The 21575-nt window shown below is 43.0% G+C and overlaps 1 protein-coding gene across 1 annotated transcript in view; it reads left to right on the top strand.

The window, feature by feature from the left end:
• Window positions 1–21575, top strand: part of Napb (NSF attachment protein beta) — a 45723-nt gene that overhangs the window by 5125 nt on the left and 19023 nt on the right. Inside the window, exons 2-3 of the mRNA XM_021194283.2 lie at window positions 15769–15848; window positions 20175–20291. Coding sequence (XP_021049942.1) covers window positions 15769–15848; window positions 20175–20291 — 197 coding nt within the window. The remainder of the gene's footprint in view (window positions 1–15768; window positions 15849–20174; window positions 20292–21575) is intronic.

Raw genomic sequence — 21575 nt, 5'->3', positions numbered from 1 at the left:
TTTTTTTTTTTTTTTAAATAGCAAAAAAGTGGGGTAAACCAAGGGTGTCCATGTCACCAGCTCACTAGTCATAGGGGACTTTATACAGTAAGGCCTGCAGAACTGTGTTCATTTGATTTGATGATAAGATCAGCATTACATTCAAAAAAAATTTCAGCAGCTCACACGGTTCACAGGAAGTTCAAGGTTGGAATTAGAATTTCAGAATGCTAACTTTTCTGTTTTCATGTAGAACTTATCAAAACAATGAAAATCTTACATGTGATTAATTAGTCAATATTGTTTGAATTAAGGCATATTTCTCATAGTAGGGAACAGAATCCTGTTTTACTGGGTATTTTTCATCATGGGCCATTGTTTTACTTGAAAAGCCTTAGCAATATCTGTGGAGATAAAAATTGTTTTTTTCCTTTAAATTACCAATATCTTGATTAGTGGGTGGGTTCCTGTTGAACAGTCCTTTCATTCTTGGAATAAACTCCTCTGAGATGCTTTGAGGGTCTTACTATAGCCCAAACTGGTTTCAAGTTTGTGCTCATTCTGCCTGCTTGAGCCTCCCAGATTAATGGTAACAAACTATTGGGTTTTTTTTCTTCTTCTTCTTCTTCCTTCCTCTCTCTCTCTCTCTCTCTCTCCCCCCCCTCTCTCTTTCTTTTTAAACAAGCTCTGTTGGAGCCTGCTTTTACACAGTTTATTTAGAATTATCTTGTTATGACTCTGTGTATAACCTTTATCAGGTTGAAATGTTGATGTTGTAGGTATCTTAGGAAAAGAGTTTAAGTGTTTCTCTCTCTTCCTATGTTTTTTTTTTTTTTATGGGTTGTGTAGCTACACTTATAGTGAAACTGTTGGGTTTGTAAGTGGGTATTTTCATTTCTTTTCTTGGTTTGTTTTCACCATTTGTGGTATATGTGCACACATCCAGAAGCCAGAGGAGAATGGCGAATGTCTCTCCTTTAACACTTTGTGCTTTATTCTCTTGAGAAAGGGTATGTATCTCTCTGAACCTGGCACACGGCTGATGGCCAGCATACACACCAGCAGTACTCCTGAACAGTGCTGGGATTACAAATGTGTGTATTGTCATTCCCAACACTGAGTGTCTCCCTAGCCCAGTGAATAAGTTCTTTCACTAACATGGGTTGTTTTGTGTGTGTGTGTGTGTGTGTGTGTGTGTGTGTGTGTATATGTGTGTTAAATTTAGAATATTTAAATGCACTATTTGTTCCAAAGTCAATTTTAGTAAATTATATTTTCTCAGAAAATTATTCATTTAATCTAAACTTGACTTGCAGAGTTATGCCAGAATCTTTTTTAATTTCTAAGTTCTTTTTCAGTATTTTCTTTTTTGACTCTTGGTACATACTTTTGCATTATGATTTCCTCCCTCTTCTCCCTTGATTTTTTTGATCCTTTATTCTCCAACAGCCAGTAAATATCCTCGTCTGCTTGCTGCTTGCATACCTTTTACCTTATTTCTGTTTCTGCCTTTGTTGCTTTTTTATTTTTCTTACCATTTATTTTTCCCTCTGGCTCTATTTTGCTTATATGAATCTGATTTAGGTGTGAATTCATAAACTGCTTTAACTGTATACTGTAGACCTGATACACAGTGCTTTGATCTTAAGTCTGTTTGCTCTTTGATCTAGGAGTTGTTGGGGGCATCCTTCTAGACAGAAGAGACTTTAAAAAAAAAAAAGTTAAATTTCTATTTTATTTCCTTGTGATTAGAAAACCAACAGTGATTTCTCTGCTTTCTTTGCTGACTAATATGTTATCAGTGCTCATGAATGGCCATATGAAGGTGGATGCTTGCTTCTCAGTTTGATAGAGACCTATAATATCTAACTACTGATTATATAATTAGGACTAGGCCTTTTGTGTCTTTATTTATTTGATATGCTTTGGACTGAGAGAAGCGTGTTAACGTCTTGTCTTTGTGTGTTTCTGTGGATCTCCTATAGTTTCTGCTTTAAGAAGGTGACTATTGCTTTATTCAGTTAATACAATTCCATTATGATCTTTATCTTTAATATTATAGAATGAGCTTATTTTATCTTACATGATGCTTTTCAGTCCTAAATCTACCGTGTCCATTCTAGAATACTAGGATGTTTATAAACATGTCATACATGTTTTTAAATTGTGTACATTTCCTATGTTGTGACTATGTGTTATATAAGAACGAGTCATCCAGTGGCCATGTGTCCTGTGTCAGCCAGCTCCTCCTTCCCCACAAGCTGTGATGGCTTTGTGACTGAGTCTGGGGAAGTTAAGTGGAAAGGATATATACTTCCCCTGGAACTGCAGGCCTATTCTGTGTTTCTGCCGAGTCTTTATTCTCTTGAGACATTAAGAAGGGGGACACCCTGGGTAAAGAGTGAGGCCCTTAGGAAAGGACCAACATCACAACCGTCCTGTGGGTGAATTGAGCTAGAGAAGCCTTTACAGGATGGCAGGGCTATCTGAGCTTGTGTTGTGACACATATAACAGAGTTGGCTGTTGTGTGCTGGTTTTGTTTTATATTTAAGATAGAGTCTCACTGTTTACTTCTGGCTGGCCTAGACTCAGTCATGTAGACCTGACTGGTCTCAAACTTCTGGTGTATGTTTTTTATACCACCTCTTAAGAATATTTTTTATTTATTTTTTATTTTACATATATAGGTATTTAGCCTGCATGTATGTCTGTACCACATGCGTTCCTGGTGCCCAAGGAGGCCAGAAAAGGATGTCAGATCTTCTGAAACTAGAGTTACAGACAATTGTGAACTGCCTTATAGGTGCTGGGAATTGAATCTGTAGCCTCTGTAAGAGCAGCCGAGGCAACGCTTCAGCTCTCTGGTGCATTTCTGGCTCTGTACCCTAAGCCTTTCAGAGGAGACTCACATTAGCTGTGCCTCTTTTGTGGCTCTGTGTTGTGAGCAAATCTGAAAGTGATATTGATGTGACTGGTTCTCAACTGTTGAAGCATTTTGTTGAACTTACTGTATTTTATAATTTATTTGATTATTTTGTGATCTCTTTATTTGTAGATGTTTGTGGTTTGTTCATCTGTTACATTTATGACATAAAGCTTTTAAAAATAGTCCAGCTCCTGCTCCTTACTTAGACCTCATTATTTCATTTGTTCTGAAAACACCTATCCCCCGTGTGCTTGAAACCCCCGTGTGCTTGAAAGTGTGTGTACCTTCTCCTCCGCTGGCTGCTGCTGCTTTTGTTGGTTTGGTGTGGGAGTTTTGCTATTTGTATTTAGACAAAAAAAAAAAAAATCCTTTGCATTTTTATTTTCTTAACCTTTCTCATTATATTCTTTAGTCTTAGATCTGTGATAAAATGTATCCAGTGCCCACCCGCTGACATTCTCTGGTCCTCTCTTAGTCTTCCTGAAGTTTGGGGTTTGATTAGTGGCACGTGACAAATGGCTTAACTGGCAATTAGATAGCAGTGTGATTTTGTTTCTCTCTTTAGTTCTTGGAAAATTCAGCTGTCAGCTGTGCACACTAGCATTGAAACCAATCGTAACTTGATTTTTTAGGTTTGTAAGCACCTTTGCCTTTTTTTTTTTTTTTTGAGACAGGGTTTCTCTGGTTGCACATCATGACAGCCTCTGCTATAACTTGAATTTCCCCTGTGATGTTCTGGTTTGTACTTTTGCTCCTTTGTGGGGAGGGGGTGAGACAGGGTTTCCTCTGTGCAGTCCTGGCTGTCCTGGAACTCACTCTGTAGACCAGGCTGACCTCAAACTCAGAAATCCACCTGCCTCTGCCTCCCAAGTGCTGGGACTAAAGGTGTGCACCACCACACCCAGCCTCACCTTTGTCTTTTGATTTGGGAGCCCAGAGATTTTCTTTATTTATGGAATTGGGTAGCTTACCAGGATTCCTCAGTGGACCTTAGTACAATGTTGGCTGGTTCAGTGTTTAGATTCAGGTATTCTTTGTATCTTGGGAATTTTCTGAGATTCTGGCTGAAACATTTGTTTCCTCTTCCCTCTTTGGAGGACTCTTAAGTACATGGAGTCAGTCAGTCTACTGGACTGTCTCCCACTGAGTTCAGCAGGACTTGCCCTTGACGCTGATAAGGGGCAGCAAGGAGCAAAAGAAGAAAGGACAGGCACATAGACACACCGACAGGTGGGCGGGCCATGCTCTGATGGAGGGTATCCCCTATGCAACAACCCAGAACCTCGGTGTGATTGCTGCCTACAGCACTCAGAGTAGGGATTTGCTAGTCTTAGTAAGAGCTCTCTAAACCGGTTCAGGCTGTAGGAAGCCTTTGTCACCCATTCTGAGGCTGACCCGTGTGGGGAAGGCTTTGCCAATTTCTCATGGATCGGGGATGCTGGATCCTAGACATAGCCAAACCAATGTCAACATTACACACTCACCCAAGACTTCCTCGGAGCCCCACAGCCAGCAGCAGCAGGTGGCAACATGGGCTTCTGTATCAGGAGAGGAGGGATAGGAGTCTTAGCCAGCTTCTTAGACTTTGCTGCTGCAGAGTTGGGTACAGTGTCTGGAAGGACTGGCACCATGGAGCAATAGTTAGAGGTCCCCTTCCGTAGGCAAAACTGAGCTGATCTCTGCAGCTTGCCTTCTCTCCTTGCTCTGCCACCTGGTAAGGAGTTCCCTCCCTCTCTCCCAAAGGCAGTCTTCTAGAGACTGTGGCTCTGTCCAAGGCACTCTTCTTCAGTTTCCTGACCTGAACTGAACTGACCCTTCAGGTCTATGCCTGGCCTAGGGATTCCTCAGTCAGGGCTCCCTTGCTGGGGAATGGCTCTCCCTGAATCTTAGCCCTTTGACCCACAGACCTCCTCCTGACTTAACACCAGGAGCTGTGCACACTGGATTTGTTTCTCCTTAGCTCCATTTGAGTGGAGGTTTCCTATATGCAGGTTGTGTTTGTACGTTTATGTTTAGGTAACATTGTCCTTTGGGAATTATAGGTTATTAATATTTTATAAAGATCAAAATTCAGGTCAAAGATTACGTTTTATAAAGATTTTTTTTTAGAAAAAATTTCACTATGTAGCTCTGGCTGTAATTCACTATATAGATACAGCTGGAGTCGAACAGTTCAAGCCTCTGCCTCCTGCGTGCTGGGATTAAAGGTGTGTGCCACTACCACACCTGGGAAGATGTGTTTAGAATGTCACCAGTCAGATCTGGTTGTGTGGAACTGGATTGTAGGTTTTTTGAATTGGTGCTGTCCTTTGCTTTCTTAGGCATTTACCTATTTTTTTTTTTAAACCAACCTTCTGTTATTGGCTCTTATTGGCACATACTCTGCCTATGAAGGTGGATCAGAGCATTGCCAGAAGGCCAGTTAGCCTTCTCAACTACACATACCTATCCTCTTACCTTATTCAGAAAATTAAACTAAATTAATACTTTTGATAGCCAGTTGTTAAATGTAGAGTGGAGGATTCTGCTTGAGAATTCATGATCCCCCCATACCATCCCATCTGAATATGCAGGAGTGAGCTTTGAGGCGTCATTTTGTTGGCATGTGCTAGCACCCAGCCTGGTTGCTTCTCCTCGTCTCCTAGCTGACTGCCTCTCTGAGCAGGCTGTGAATGGCATTATGTGCATGTGGTCTGACCCAAGCCCTGGACTTTTAGTCTTTCATGCTGAACACTGAGCTCTGTCATCAGTTAATGGAAAAATGAAGGAACTTTTGATTGCTGCCTCCCCTCTCCTTGGGCTGGGAATCTTAAATGGTATCTTCCTTCTCCTACTTGTTTAATAAACATATTGTTTTCAAATGGCACATAAATGTACTACAATATGACATTTCCATGTTAACTGTATTGTGCAAACCAGAGCAGTTATCAAAATTAATCACCCCAGATACTTTTTGTATCTCTGTGGGGAAAATTCAGAGTCGTCTCCACTGGCTATTTTGAAGTGTTGTCAACAGTGTTTATCCTGCTGTCCTGTAGAACATGAGACATTCTTCCATGTGATCACCTACATACCTGTACCTGTTAATCATCCTCCCCCTCCCCCCTGCCTTCTCCTGCCCCATACCCCTTCCCAAACCTTGGTAACTACAAATCTATCCCATACTTCTGTTTTAATCAGGTCCTCTGCAGCACCAGAAGCAGAGGATGGAAGAAAAAAGTCAGAATTTATTAAGTGAACTTTAAGATAGTAACAAGAGCCACATCATGCTGAGATGCTGAGAACCTGGTACTTACTCAGTCCTTACTTAGGCAGGCTCCTAAACATTGAGAGTAGCCCCACAGCAGCTGTCCCTTATCCTGAGGTCCTCATTACAACTCGGGTTTCACTTTCATGGCTTTGTGCAATGGCTTTTCAGAGCCTTCTCGCAGGGAATCTAGCCACATGCTTCCTTGTTGCAGCGTCTTCTAAAACTTTAGAGCAAGCCTATATGACCCCATTATTTATATTTTTCATACCTCCCAAACCATTACCATGTGTACAGTGCCAGATTCTGCTTGCTTGGGATATAGCCTTTCCTCTTGGGCCATGGCTACAGTGGTCTAAGCTTAGAAGAACATTGCTCTAGGTTAGAGACACTCCCTGTTAGTTCTCTGTTAGAGCAAGACACCCTAGAGACTCTCTGTCAAACTTATTTCCCTCCTCTTCCTTCCCTCCTTCCTTCTTCCCAAGCCAAAGCATCATGTAGCCACACTGGCCTTAAACTCACTAAGTAGACTGTAGTAGCGTGCATCTGTAATCCCAGCACTCCTATGAGTTGGAGTGTGGAATAGAGACGTAAGACTCAGTTGGAAGCTCTCAGGCCAGCAAGTCTGGAGTATGCAGCCTAGCAGCAAAAACAAGGGAGACCCCACTTCAAAGAGGTGAAAGGGAGAACCAATTCCCGAAACCTGTCCTCTGACCATTATGCACTCACCTGAAGTCTGATATACACAAATGCACATATAAAAAATTACTTTTATTAAAGCTTTATTGTAAAAACACTTATAGGAGGAAAACATACAACAAGATTAGTTAGATCTAAAGTCTATGCATCTCAGTGACCGTCAATACAGAATAAAAGTAGTTTTAATATGCAGGGTTTGCAAACAAGTTCTGAAGTTCTTGGTGTGTGCAACCATGCTCCCTCCCTGCCACCGCCCCGCCCCCCCCACCCCCCCACCCCGCCCCACTAAGACACTTTTCCTATTCTACTCAGTGTCTGTGATTTCTCTTTCTTGGCTCTAGTCTCTTTAACACTTGGCAGATGCTTTCTCCAAGCCCATGGTACCCACAGCTTTTATTCTTTTGGTTTTTCAAGGGTTTCTCTGTGTAGCCCTGACCATCTTGGAGCTTGCTCTGTAGACCAGGCTGGCCTGGAACTAAAAGATCCAACTGCCTCTGCCTCCCAAGTGCTGGGATTAAAGGTGTGTGCCACCACCACCCAGCTGCCCACAGGTTTCAAACTGCTCATATTCCTTTCCTCTAGAAACTATGTTTTCCCGATCTTTCTACTCCACTTGTCCACCTAAATCTGGTTAAGAGCTCTAAGCAGTGACCATTCTATAGCCTGGATATTATTGTGTCTTGGAATTCTACAAAGTACTTAGTCCATTACTTTTTAATTCACCCTCATGCAAGTTTCCAGGATGGGGCAGAACCTAGCCAGATTCTTTGCCAGAATGTGCCACAAATGGCCTGTTCCTGATAGTCCTTGTTTCTCTCTGAAACCCAGTGAGTCACACCCCCGATGTTCACATTTGTATCAGCATTCTTCCCTACCCCCACTGCAATAGCACTTTAATCTCTATTTATAGCACTCCAGGGCTTTGCTAGTCTGTGTCTCCAATCTCCTCCATATTTCTCCTGTAAATCAGCCTATGAACAGGTTTATCACTGTAATAACCCCACCTCTGATATAGATGTTTTATTATTTACTTTTTGCTGTGACAGGAGATCTGTCACAATCCGTGGGAAATCAGGGGTTCTGGCAGGTGGACATGGAGTCGGCGAGAATGGGGTAACAGACATGACACAAGGGAGTGTGGATCTGAATGTATTGTCCAAACGAACACCAGACTTTTTTATACAGAACAAGAAAAACAAGAAAAAGCCAGGCGAACACATCTGCCAAGTTACATTGACACAAAACAAAAATGAATACATACAGCCGGGCGTGGTGGCGCACGCCTTTAATCCCAGCACTCGGGAGGCAGAGGCAGGCGGATTTCTGAGTTCAAGGCCAGCCTGGTCTACAAAGTGAGTTCCAGGACAGCCAGGGACCAGGCCATGTTTACCACTTAAAATGGAGCCAGGTGAATGCTCTGATGAAATGCTAGTCTATCATTAAGCCCACCACCAGGGGTCCTTTAGTAAATACCTGATTATGCTATTCCTCTGGGCCTAGTGAAGAAACCTGTACCCGGGGAATTCCCTTCCACTAACTCTTTCCACAACAACCCACCTATTTGCTAGGCCATTGTGTGTTCCTGTGTTTGGGTGTGACTCGGCTATTGTCCTAAGTAATCACTATGCAGACTAGCCCTGAGCTTTCCTAGCTCTGTACTTTGTAATGCCTGATTATTTTCACTGTCTCTACTAGAAGTGAATTTGAAAGTTACTGAATAGGTAACATTCTTAGTAAATTCCAAGCTCACTGTAGGCTTCAAGGATTTTCTAGGAACCGTTGGAACACTAGTGGAGGCTTAGCTATGTCAAAAATCAATCCTTAAAGGCACTTATAATAAAACAATACTGAAAGAGAGCACACGGATCCAAACACTAGACTAATGCAGGGACAGGGTTTGAGTTTACGGGCTATGGGAATGCCAAGGTTCCAGGAGGCTGTTTACTTGAAACTCTTCGCCTCATGACTGTTTTCAGGCCCTTAGGCCTACCAAGCAGAATGCATTGGAGTGGACTTAGCAGATATCTAACTAAAGCAACTTAAGAATTTATTTGGCTTGAGGTTTGAGAGAAGTCCATCATGGTAGAGGTATGATAGGAAGTGGTTTCATTACTATAGGATCATGTGGCTGGGACTTCTCACCTATGGAACGAGAAGCAAAGACCATACAGGAAGCAGGGTCCAGCAATAAATGCCAAGGCCCACTCAAGTGACCCTCTTCCTGCTTAGTCTGTATAATGTATGTATGCATGCATGCATGCATGCATGCAGGGCTGACCATTTAAAATTGGGTAATCAATTGGTAGTTTTTCCCTAGGGAAGACTATTTCTCTCACTCCCATTCCTTGGTCGCTTGTAGTTCTTTGGGTTGAAACCTTGCCGGCTTTACCCCTCATCTACTTTGGTGTGTCTGTTGTTATATTTATTCAGCTCATGTTTAGGCTGTGATATTGGTGAGACTTCATGGTTATAGCTTCTGATGTTCCTAGGAGACAGTAATCTCGCAGAAGCTCCCTGATTGGCTCTTAAAATCTTTCTGCCCCCTCTTCCCTGAGCCTTGGGGGAGTTGTTTTGTAGATGTATCCATTGGGACTGGGTTCTACAGGTCTGTCCTTATTGGTCATGGCTTTCTATAATGGTCTCCATCTTGTTGCAAAGAGGTTTCCTTCAAGAGTGGGGAAGACTAGACTTATCTGTAAGTATAAGGACAAACATTTAGAATGTACAAGTTATGTTTTTGCTGTTTAGAAAAGTGGAGGTTGCCGGTGCTTCTTCAAAATCTATGACTTCACTAGCACTGGGTAGTGGCAAGGTTTCCAGTACCAGGTAGATATCCTTCTTGTTGAGCAGGTCTTACGTCTAATTAGAGAGCTGTTGGTTGCTGCCATGGTATAGTTGCTAGTATTGCGCCCCTAGGGTTATAGTGTTGCTGGTTCACCTTTGTGGTTCATAGGCATCATAGCTGAGTAGGGCTGTTGTTTGCCTTCCTCCTTTGGATGCTTGCTTGGTGCTTTTTGGTACCATAAATGTTAGTCCTCGGGGAGGAGACATTCAGGTCAGTTCCAGCTCAGGTGTCCTTGGGCCCTGAGTTTGAAGTGTATGGTGTCTTCAGCAATGGAGACTTTACTTTCACCCCTTGGAGGCAATCAGTGGCAATATCAGTAGCCTGTGATATTTGAGACACTGACCAACCAACAGCTCAAAATTCATGCTGACATTTAGATGTTTTGTTATATCGTCTTTGGCTCTTAGAGGGAACACTTTCAACCCAGATGAGAAATTTCCAGGTAAACAATATATGCATATTTATATAGACTTATATATACATTATAGATTTTTAAGGAAGATAGTAATAGTATGATTTCTTATGACTTTTTCAGACTTTCTTGCTGTTATTTTATCCTCTCTCCTTTTCCATATTTTTGGCAGAGATACTTTTAAACAGAGAGTGAGTGGATTTGTGTCTCCTTTCTCGATATTTTCTATTTTTGCTTGCTACCTTGAGGAACACATGGACAGCTTATTAAAAATTGCTGTGTGGAGCTGGGATCACTACTGCATGTCTGGAAAAAACAGAAAACAAACTCAACAACAGTAAAACCACCAGGAGCAGCAAAACAAACAAACAAACAAAAAAACAAACCAAAAAACCAGTGATGTGGACTGATTCGTCCATCAACACACTCAGCAGCCAGTGCTGTCATTGTAACCTGTGTGCTGGGCCCTGGTCTGACCTCTTGCTGCAGGTTAGGCTGAGGAGATGTTCCTGCCAGTGAAGAAGCAGCACTGCCCTGAGTGACAGCCTCCTGTCTACATACCTCACCATCATCCCAGTGATAAGCACAGTGGTTCTTGTCTCTGTAGTAGCCCTCAGGGTGTCCGGATTACAGACCTGAATTCTCTCTGGCTGTGCCTGCACACGGATACGTTGCCGTAGCTGTAATTATTTGAGATATTCCTACTCTAATATCTTGTGATTTTTAGAGGCAGCTTTATTTCTGCCTCTGCAGTTGTCACCTTTTTCTTTTGGGTACATCTCATGATGTGTGTGCCATTAATTCACTCCAGTCTACTTTGATACCTCCCTCCTCCCACCCACAGTTTTAAAATAGTTTGTATTATAGTTGCCAGCGTGCTCTGTGCTCCAAACAGTGATTACTTGGGGTGGGGAAATAATAGGACTTGAGAGGATTTGGGGATTAATTAACTTGTGGCAGCTTTGCTCTTCACTGGCCCTTAGACGGCTGCCTTGGGCCTTGGTCTACAGTGACTGACCTCAGAGGCTCTCAGTAAGTGGCCAAGGAGCTCTGGGCTCTGAAAAGAAGGGGTGCTAGGCTGAGGCCTCAGGTGGAGCCAGGTCTTGTGCCTGCTGGAGTTTCCTTTCCTGGTGGAGAAGGTGTCTCCTTGTTCAAGGTCAGAAACTCCTGATACCAAAGGATGCTTACTTTAGCTCAGTTTATCTTTTTTTTCATGCCACTTTGGTGCCATATGCTGGCATCATGTTACCTCATAGCAGAGATTATTTTCAAACTCTGTTGTGTTTCCAAGAATAGTCTGTTCTCTGTGGAGCTCAGGGTAGCCATCAGTTGGATTATTTGAATATAAATACTGAGTATTGCTCTTTAAAACTCATAATATTTAGTGTTCATGTATATAAAGTTACTAATTGAGGTATTTTTAAAGACATTTTCCAAAAGGTATGCAGTTTTGTTTGTAGAGTCTGTTATTTCCCTTCCATCTTTACATGGTTTGGAAATTGAATTTAGGTTGACAGACAAGAATCTTCACCCTAGCCGGGTGGTGGTGGCGCACTCCCCAGGGCTATACAGAGAAAAACCCTGTCTCGAAAAACCAAAATAAATAAATAAATAAATAAATCTTCACCCTATCAGCAGCCTAACTTTCATTTTTATATGGCTACCCAATGCTTACCCACCCCACTTGTGGGCAAAGGCTCATGTATCCCAGGTGGGCCTGAGACACATTTTATTGTGGATGATAACCTTGAACATTTGATGCCCTTGCCTTTACTCCCTAAGTGCTGCTATTATAGATATGGTCCTTCCTGTGCAGTTTAGATGGATTGGGTGAGGATCGTACCCAGGGCTTTGACCATAGTAGGCAAGCACTCTGCCAGCTGAGCCATAGCCCCAGCCTATATCCTGGTTGGTTTTTGTTTTTGTTTTTGATGATGAGTCTTCCCTGGATGGTTTGTCGTTATCTGTTTGTTTTTGAGACTGGTTCTCATGTACCACAGACTGGCCTCGAACTTACTGAGGATGACCTTAAATGTCTGATCATTATACTGCTATCTTCCAGGTTTGAGGGTTTTAGGTATATATGCCTGGCTTTCTTCATTTTTTTTTTGTTTTGTTTTTAAGATTGATTTTTGTGTGCCTGTATGGGTGTGTGCATATGAATGCAGGTACCTTTTGAGGTCAGGGGCTGTGGGATCTATATCTAGAGTTACAAGCTGTTGTGAGTTACCCATTGTGGGTACTTGGAACCAAACTCAGGTCCTCTGCAAAAGAAGTTTGTGTTCTTAACCACTAAGCCATCCCTTCCCCCTTCTCAGGTAATGAGAATGCTTGTTGTAATTCTGATCAGAACTGGTGTCTGTTGATCCAGTCTGGCTAGCTCGTTCCGCCTTCTCACAAAGATCTCTAGATTTGAAGTCAGGAGTTAGCTGCACCACGGTGCTGAGTGGACATGGGGAGCTGCAGATGACAGTGACTCTTCTGTGAGATGAAGGAAGTAGCTTCTCTGGTTATTATAATAATTTAAAAAAGTGACCTGTTGGGGCAGTATCTGGGTGTGAGCTTAGCACAGCACACGAGTTCTGTTGTTTGCATCTTGAAAGTAGGATAAGGTACATTTTAATTAAGCTAGTTGTATTTAGAAACTTAATAAGAATGGCTGCACTGACTGTAATTACAGTTCTGGATTCTGGGTACTTGACAGAAAACAAGACTCAGAGAAAGGCTAGCGCATGTTAACTGTGACTAAAAGTGAGAAATTTCTCGTGTGAGGACTTTTCCACTAGGGAAGACTATTAGTTCATTGCTTTTTAGAAAAAAAAAAGAAGAAGAAATATAGATGGATTGGAGAGATGGCTCACAGGTTAAGAGCACTGGCTGTTCTTCCGGAGGGTCTTGGTTCAGTTTCCAGCACCTACAGGGCAGCTCACAACCATCTGTAATTCTAGATCCAGGGGATCTGACACCCTCTTTGAGTTTCTGCAGGCAACAGGCACACAAGTAGACACTCACTTATCTAAAGGAAGCAAGTCTTTAAAAGAATTTAATGGAGATTTGAAATAGAGAAAAGGGACCTGAAGGCTGAGGTTGAAAGCTTTCCTTTTTGGAATAGCTTGATGACATCCTGCCCCAGGTGTGACATGGCCCCAGGTCATTTATTTGGCAGCCAGGGGTAGCAGTATTATTGAGATATTATTCACCTAGCAAATAATTTACCTGTCTTCTAAAGTGTGTACTGATCTTTTAAAATGTTTACATATTAGAGCTGTGCAACCATGAAAAAAAACAGCCCCAAATGAAAGAGCATACCCTTTGCCAGTGTCACCCTTCCTGCCTCCCCCAAATGAAACAATGCACCCTTTGCCAGTGGCACCCTTCCTGCCTTTCCCCGGTACTCTTGGCTCTAGATGTCATACGTCTGGTTTGTGACATCACAACAGAATGCCTGAGACTGAGTAGTTTAAAGGGGTGGATTTCTCAGTTCTGGAGAATAGAACTTACAAAGTCAAGGTACTGGCATTTGCTGCGAGCCCTTGCTATCCTCAAATGGTGGAAGCGTGCAGGGAGGGGACAGATGTTGTACACTTGTGTGGCAGAGGAGCAAAGGGGAGAGATCCTACCCCACAAGCCCTTGCTTTAGCTCTCCTAGTTCACTGATCATGACCTACCCACGCTCAATGGACATGTCCTTGTGTTCACTCCCTGTCTGTTTTCACTTCCACTCTGAGGTCCTCATTGTATGTGCTGCAGTCAGAGTCTCTTGGGCCTTGGTTTTCCTCTGTGATTTTATATTTGCAGTGTAGACAGACAAGATATCTTGTGTGGAATGGTCTGAGCTAATTAGAAGCAGAGTAGAATTTAGAAACTCTAAAAGGTAAACACCAAAGATTAATTTGGCTTTATGTCTGAAGAAATTGCTGACTGCATAAAGCTATCTCTTAGAGGCTGAAAAGATAGTTCAGTGGTTAAGAGCACTGGCTGGTCTTTCAGAGGACCTGGTTTGAGTCTTGCATCCACATGGTGGCTCAAAACCATCTGTAACCCCAGTTCAAGGAGCTCTGATGTCCCTTCTTTGCTCTGTGGGCACTTGCACATACATGGTATACAAACATACATGCAAAGAAGCACTTAGATACATAAAGTAATTTTTATAATTAAAAATAAATAAAAATTAAGCTATCAGACAGTGGAATTGCTATCAAGCGAAGAACTTTCTAGAACTACATGTATTCTAGCTGCTGTGGAGTGCCCTCTTCTCAAGATATTACACAGTGATTTTCTGTACCTGGTGAGGCTGTGACTCTAAGGTGCTTCCATATTGGAGACAGGCTGAACTGTGCCAGGGCTCACCTGTCACACAGTAGCAGAGCAGCAAAATAATGTGGCACTTTCTCAGTACTCTGATAATGTGGCACTTTCTCAGTACTCTGTTTCTGGGTTTTGTGGCTTTGAGATGATTGGGGCATTGCTTTTGAGGTAGTCTCACCATGGTGCTCAGGCTGGCCTGGAACTCACCCATCTCTTGCCTTTGTCACTACAGTGTGGGTGTTTCAGGCCTGGGCCACCACATCTGTCCATTAGGTGATAAAGAATGGCAAGATAAAGTAGCTTTACCCTCAAAACATAATCTTCTCTGAGAAGTACCTTTCTAATATAAAGAAATCTATTTGCCCTTCCTGATAGAAAACTTGTATTAAAAACAAATTAGATATATTTATTTTTGTGTATGAGTATTTTGTCTACATGTATGTATTGGTACCACATACATCCCTATTGCTATCAGATCTTCCTGGTACTAGAGTTACAGACCTGAGCCACCATATAAGTGATAGGAACTGGACCCAGGTCTTCTGCAAGAACACGTGTCCTTAGCCACTGAGCCCTAAGTTACAGTGTAGTTACATTTGTAGACCTTGGATTCACCATATCTTTGGGTGTTGTTTTTATGGTATCTGCTGTGTGGTCCAATGCAGTGACTTTAGCACTCCATTCCTCAGCCTCCTCATCTGGAATTTGGGATCAAAAAGAGTCTTTTAGTTTGTGTTTCCATTGTTAGGAAAAAACATTGTTATGACTAGGGCAACACGTATAAAAGAAAACATTTAATTGGGGCTGGCTTACAGTTTCAGAGGTTTAATCCATTGTCATCATGGCGGGAAACATGGCAGCATCTAGGCAGGCATGGTGCTGGAGGAGCTGAGAGTTCTACATCTTGATCCAAAGGCAGCAAGAGGCTTTATTCCATACTGGGTGGAGCTTGAACTTAGGAGACCTCAAAGCCTGCCCCCCACAGTGACATATACACTTCCTCCATCAAGACCACACCCATTCTTATAAGGCCATACCTCCTAATAGTGCCACTCCCCGGGGGTCAAGCATTAACACCTGAGTCTATGGGAGTCATACCTATTCAAACTACCACAAAGAGTATCTGTGTTTTTGAATAGCTGTTAAGATTCTGTAGTTTGTCTTGTGCATAGAAGAGCTCATTGAGTATTTCAGAGTTATAATAATATAGTAATAATTATTATGATAACATTATTAGTAATAATAAGTATGAATACAGTAATAACCTCAGTATTATTTCTGTGAGGGAGGAAAGATATGAATGGTTATTAACAAGAACAGAAATGTAACCTTGCATTTAAATTTCTCTCAGAGGAAATACAAGAATAGAAGAGGCATGTGAAATGTATACCAGAGCGGCAAATATGTTCAAGATGGCCAAGAACTGGAGTGGTACGTACAACATTTTGTTTATTTACCAGGCAGGTACTTTAAAAGCAGTTTGGTTGGGAGACAGGACTGTGTGTTCCCTTTAAAGAGTGAGCCAAGCATTGGAGCTGGAAGGATCCTCATCTTGGGTAACTAACAAGGGTGAGCACTGGGGCATTGTCTGTCTCAGCTTCTGCCAGCCACCCAGTATAGTAGGCTTCTGGTATCTCAAAGCAAGAGTTTCATGGACAGCCAGGCAGTGGTGGCTCATGCCTTTAATCCCAGTACTTGGGAGGCAGAGACAGGTGGATTTCTGAGTTCAAGGCCAGCCTGGTCTACAAAGTGAGTTCCAGGACAGCCAGGGCTAGACAGAGAAGCCCTGTCTCAAAAAAACTAACTAAATAAATAAATAAAGAAATAAATAAATAAAAGAGTTTCACAGACAAGGGAGGTAGTTAGTAATTGCTAACTACCTTGCTTCTTAGAATTGTATTCCAGTGCCTTAATTATAGGACAAGTCATAACTAACAAGATAGGTGGAAATGCCTTGGTATGAGTTGAGAATTGAAGCATTCTCTACTCTAAATCCACTGAGAACTGAGTGGCAGTAGGAGACCGTTGTCCCATTAGCTAGCACATTCCTTAAGGTAAACCCTCAGAGGGAGCGAGCGGGTCAGTAGGGTGCTTCTCCCCATCCAAGGGGATTGCCCTTGCAAACACTAATTAGAGAGAAAATATATCTTCTTCCCTTGGAGAAAGAGACTTCTGTAGCTCAGATGGTGATGAGGTCGTTATGCAAGTGAACATAGAGACAGCCTTGGGCCAGAGAGAACATCGGTCTCACGCTTGGCAAATAGCTGTGGTAAAGGGCAAAGTGGCTCCTTTCAGAAGATGTTTTCGAGCTAGGTGGATCTGAAAGGTGCCTCTAACTCTGATGTTCCTTTGTCAGCTTGCAATAGAGCTTTAGTAAAAAGGGAAATGGAAGGATTTCAAAAGCACTTATGCCCACATTGTATTTTCCTGAAGTACAAATAGAAGATAAACAGAATCATCCCAACAGCCATCTTTTCTATTCAAGTCCTCTGATCACAGGTAAAAGGGATCTTACCCAAGAGTAAGGTCGAAAGGTCAGATCCCGGGAGGCTCGGTGAAAAGGCCCTTATCCTCTGTGTGACTGTGGGGGCCTTCCATGTACCCTTGCCTCTGTCTGTTGCCAGGGTGGTATTGTCCAGCGAGTATCCCAGTGTCCCCACGTTCTGTCCTTTCTCAGTTTTGTTTTGAGACAGTGCCTGACTGACTTTGTTGCCCAGGCTATCTTGGAACTCATAATAAGCCCAGATAGATCTTGTATTTGGAGCCATCTTCCTGCCTCAGTTTCCCAGATGCTAGAATAGTAGGCATGTCCCATCATGCTTAGCTCCCAGTCAGTTTTACTGAGGCTGAGTAAGTCAGGTCATATATTGGGTCAGGCCTTCCGGGACTGTCTTCTTCTTTTGTCTCACCTCATCTGCTCATGTTCGTGATCCTAGCTGCCCACCCCAGAGCCTTGGCATGTGCCATTACCTGTCTGCATACGTTCCCCTTGTTTGTTGCATTCTTCTGGTCCATCTTCAAATGTTATCTTCTCAGCCAGCTCTCTTCTGACTACCCCTTATAAACAGTGATCTCTCCCTGGAAACTCTCTACTCTTCCCCACAGCCCACATTGCCACCTAGGTATTTTAGTTATTTATAATTACATGAATCATCACATGGTGGCCCTCACTAGCATGGACCTTGGAGTGTTTATGTGTTTGCAATCTGATTCCATCTCCAGGGTCCACACTTGTGTCTCTGATGTGGTGGATAGTCAGTATGTTAATTGAATGAGTAAACAAGGCCCCGAAGTTAAAGCACTGGTGCACTGATGGTGATCATGACACCATTTTGTTTCTATAATTTTAAAAGTTCTTTGATGGGGGCTTGAGAGATGGCTCAGCGGTTAAGAGCATTGACTGCTCTTCCAAAGGTCCTGAGTTCTTATTCCAGCAATCACATGGTGGCTCACAACCATCTGTAATGAGATTGGATGCCCTGTTCTGGTGTGTCTGAAGACAGCTACAGTGTACTTACATGTAATAAATAAATAAGTAAATCTTTAAAAAACAAAAAGTTCTTTTATAATGATTAAGCTGCTGCTTTTCAGCCACCGTTGAGACTGACAAGTTGGGTAACTTCCCAGAGACCGTTCTCCTTTAAAGACACTTCCAGGTCAAGAGAGACCAAGCTGCTCTTGTTAGCAGTGATTGGAATTTGTGTTCCAAGCAATGAAGTGGCAGCATGCAATTGTATAACCAGCATCAACTGTTACCTGGGAGGTAGAAGCAGCTGAAAGGAGCCAGCTGTGGGCTATACTCCCAACAGGAAAAGGATAGGTCAGGATTAGTTCTGGGACAGTAAACGTAGTCAAAAGTAAATGTCAGTGGGGCTTGTAAAGAAATGAGAAGCGTGCTGGAATGTGCTGGGGAGAGGTTTGTCTGCAGTGATGAACATGGCTGGCATGAGTACTTCCAGAGCTAGACCCTCCCAAGCACTTCCTGGCAGGGCCAGGTTACTCATTCTTCCAAGGCAGAGGCAGGCAAAGCTCCTGATCAGTTGCTTTCTTCCTGCAGCTTAGCCGTGGTGCTTCTCAGACTCTTGTATGTCTTAATGTGGCTCTCCAGCTGCTAGCAGGGATTATTCTTACCTAACTGTAGCCCTAAGGCCAGGTCTCACGGGTTAGTGTTTGCATTAATCCTTTTATGCTGCTGGAACAAAATACCTTCACCTGAGGAGTTTATAAAATACAGAAATATGCCGGGCGTGGTGACGCACGCCTTTAGTCCCAGCACTGGGGAGGCAGAGGCAGGTGGATTTCTGAGTTTGAGGCCAACCTGGTCTACAGAGTGAGTTCCAGGACAGCCAGGGCTACACAGAGAAACCCTGTCTTGGGAAAAAAAAAAATACAGAAATATATTGCTCAGAATGTAGGGAATGTATGGATTAAAAAAGTGAAGACTCCTCACCACTTCTAAGGTGCCATCTTATTGCTTCATCCCACATGGCAGAGGGAGCATAGCAGCTTTCTCCTTTCAGTATCTTCTATAAGAGTGCTAATTCCACTTATACGTGTGTGGATTAACCACTCTTTTAAAGGGCCTCGTGGGTAATACTATACCATTTGTATACTCAAATACAAAGGGTGGGGGATACCAACACTGAGCCCACAGGAGCACCCATGCCAAGCTAGGGAGTCAATGCTTTCTAAATTTGGCATGTACTCTTTTGTCAGAAATAGAAGGACAGATCAAAAAGTGAACTGGAGCAGGCTCCAGAGTTTGTATGGCTTCCTTTCCTTGGTGATCAGAAGGCCATGTGGGAATTAGGTCAGTGCCTGTGGAGAGGGTGCTTGGGATACGGAAACAACTAAAGCTTTCACAGAGTTGGATGTTTTATTTCTTAGGAGTGAATTTAAAGCAAGTGGTTCCTTAGCGGAGTGCACTGCTTTTTCTCTGTTGTTAGTGATGCTCCTAACTCCCAGAACAGTCTGAAGGAGGAGAGTCTCACTTGGCTCATGGTTTCAGAGACTCACTCTGTGCTTGTTTAACCCCATGTGTGTGGGCAGAATGGCATGCCAGGAGGGGTGGTGGGAGAGGTTCTTCGCCTTATTGTGGACAGGAAGCAAGAAGAGCGAGGGAAGGAAGGTGGTCCTGACAAGCTTTAGTTCCCAGACCTCACCTAGGCACACCTCTTCAAGCTTCTAGAATTGACCAAATAGCACCACCAGCTGGAGGCCAGCCATTCAGAACATGAGTCTGGGCATGGTAGCACATTACTGTAGTCCTGACATATGGAAGGCTGAGGCAGAATTGGATTGAGTTCAGCTTCAGGAAGGGCAAGATCCTACCTTAGCAAACCACGCCTTTCCCCCAAACCCTAAGGTTTCATGACATTCTTAGCCACGTTTTTCCTAGTGGAGCAGACTCAATAATAACACCTGAGAGCCTCAGACACTGGATTGAGAGATGAGATGAATACCCTTGGCTTCAGTGCTTTGCCCTTTAGCTGTGTGAGCTGGGTGCCCCTGGTTGGGCTGATCTCGTGATGTGGACTAGAGTTCAAGAGCATACATTTTGGCTAACAGTCATTGAGAAAGGAGGCTGTGTGCTCAGGAAAGCAGGCCTTCTGGAACTGTCCGGAAAAGTGGCCAACACCCAGAAGCCCTGTCTCAGTGGGATGCCTGTGGTCGCTGCCTGCAAGGCCTCCTTCTAGAGACTTGGGCTCTTGTTTGGAAAGGCCATGCCTCGCAGTTTAACCATGGCGTCTTCCTCAGCTGCAGGAAATGCATTTTGTCAAGCCGCCAAGCTCCACATGCAGCTCCAGAGCAAGCACGACTCCGCCACCAGCTTCGTGGATGCTGGGAACGCTTACAAGAAAGCAGACCCTCAAGGTAAGGCCGTGCAGAGCTCTGCGTGACAGGCAGAGCGGCATTTCCTGTGGCATTGAGGTTGGTGTGCCACCCTAAGTCCTGGTAATAAGAATTCCTGCGTTATGGGATAAAAAGGACATTTTGGTAAATGTAATAATGTTTACTCTGTAATCATAAAGACATTAATTTGGAAGGGTCAAGGGACATTTGAGACAGTTTTTTGTCATGTAGCTAAAGCTGACTTCAAACTTGCAGCTCTGCACCCTCTGACTGATTCCACAGTTCTGGAATTACAAGCACCTTATCTCAACTTCATGAGACATGTTCCTGAACTAAGAAGGAAACCCTGATGTTACTGAGCTCCTCAATAATGTGTTTTATGTAGTGAGGGAGTGGTTTAAAAGGTGTCAACGGTGTCCTAACCACACAGAGCTCTTTATTGTTTTCCTAAGTGCTCTTCAAAACCCCTTTTTTTTAATTTAGATTTTAAAAGTTGTAAGTATTGCAAATGTTATTTCCTTTTGGAGAAGTATTAAAGTAATGTATTAAAATCCTGTTACATGTACATGGCTATCTTTAGTCTTGGTTGGTTGGTTGGTTGGCTTTTCAGGACAGAGTTTCTCAGTGTAGCCCTGGCTGTCCTGGAACTCCCTTTATAGGCCACTTTAGCCTCACTCAAACTCACATAGATCCGCCTGCCTCTGCCTCCCAAATGCTGGGATTAAAGGTGTGCACTGCCACCACCGCCGCCACCACCACCCTGAGTCTTTTTTCTTTTGTAGTCTATTTTGTTTAACCTTCAAATCTAAACTTCTAGGAGTGTATCCCAACAAAAAATGTTGTCCAGCCCCCTTTTTTTTTTTTTTGTAGAAAGGTTAACCTTATTTTTATTTCCTAAGTGAGAAACTGAACACTGGGTATAAGCAGAATGTGGGGTGGCCATATTTTTATTTCCTAAGTGAGAAACTGAACACTGTGGGTATAAGTAGAATGTGGGATGAGGCACAATGCCTTCATATTGTGGAGTATCACACAAGCAGCCAAGTCTCTGGTTTGGGGCTGGTTGTGGTGTACACCCCTCTGATCCCAGCACTTGGGAGGCTGAGGCTGGAGGCTTCGGAGTTGCAGACCAGCCTAGGAGATAGATAGATAGATATAGATAATGTGACTCTACCTCAGAGAAAGCAAAGTTCTGGGCTTCATAAATGTACTTTGACCTGGTACATCCTCATGTGCTAATTTAAATTAAGGAGTTGAGTTCTGGATGACTACAGTTTCTCCAAAAAAAAAAAAAAAAAAAAAAAA

The sequence above is a fragment of the Mus pahari genome, chromosome 3, assembly GCF_900095145.1.
Source record: "Mus pahari chromosome 3, PAHARI_EIJ_v1.1, whole genome shotgun sequence".
Classification (NCBI taxonomy): domain Eukaryota; kingdom Metazoa; phylum Chordata; class Mammalia; order Rodentia; family Muridae; genus Mus; species Mus pahari.
The sequence above is the reverse complement of the archived record's forward strand: the minus strand, read 5'-3'. Positions and strand labels throughout refer to the sequence as shown.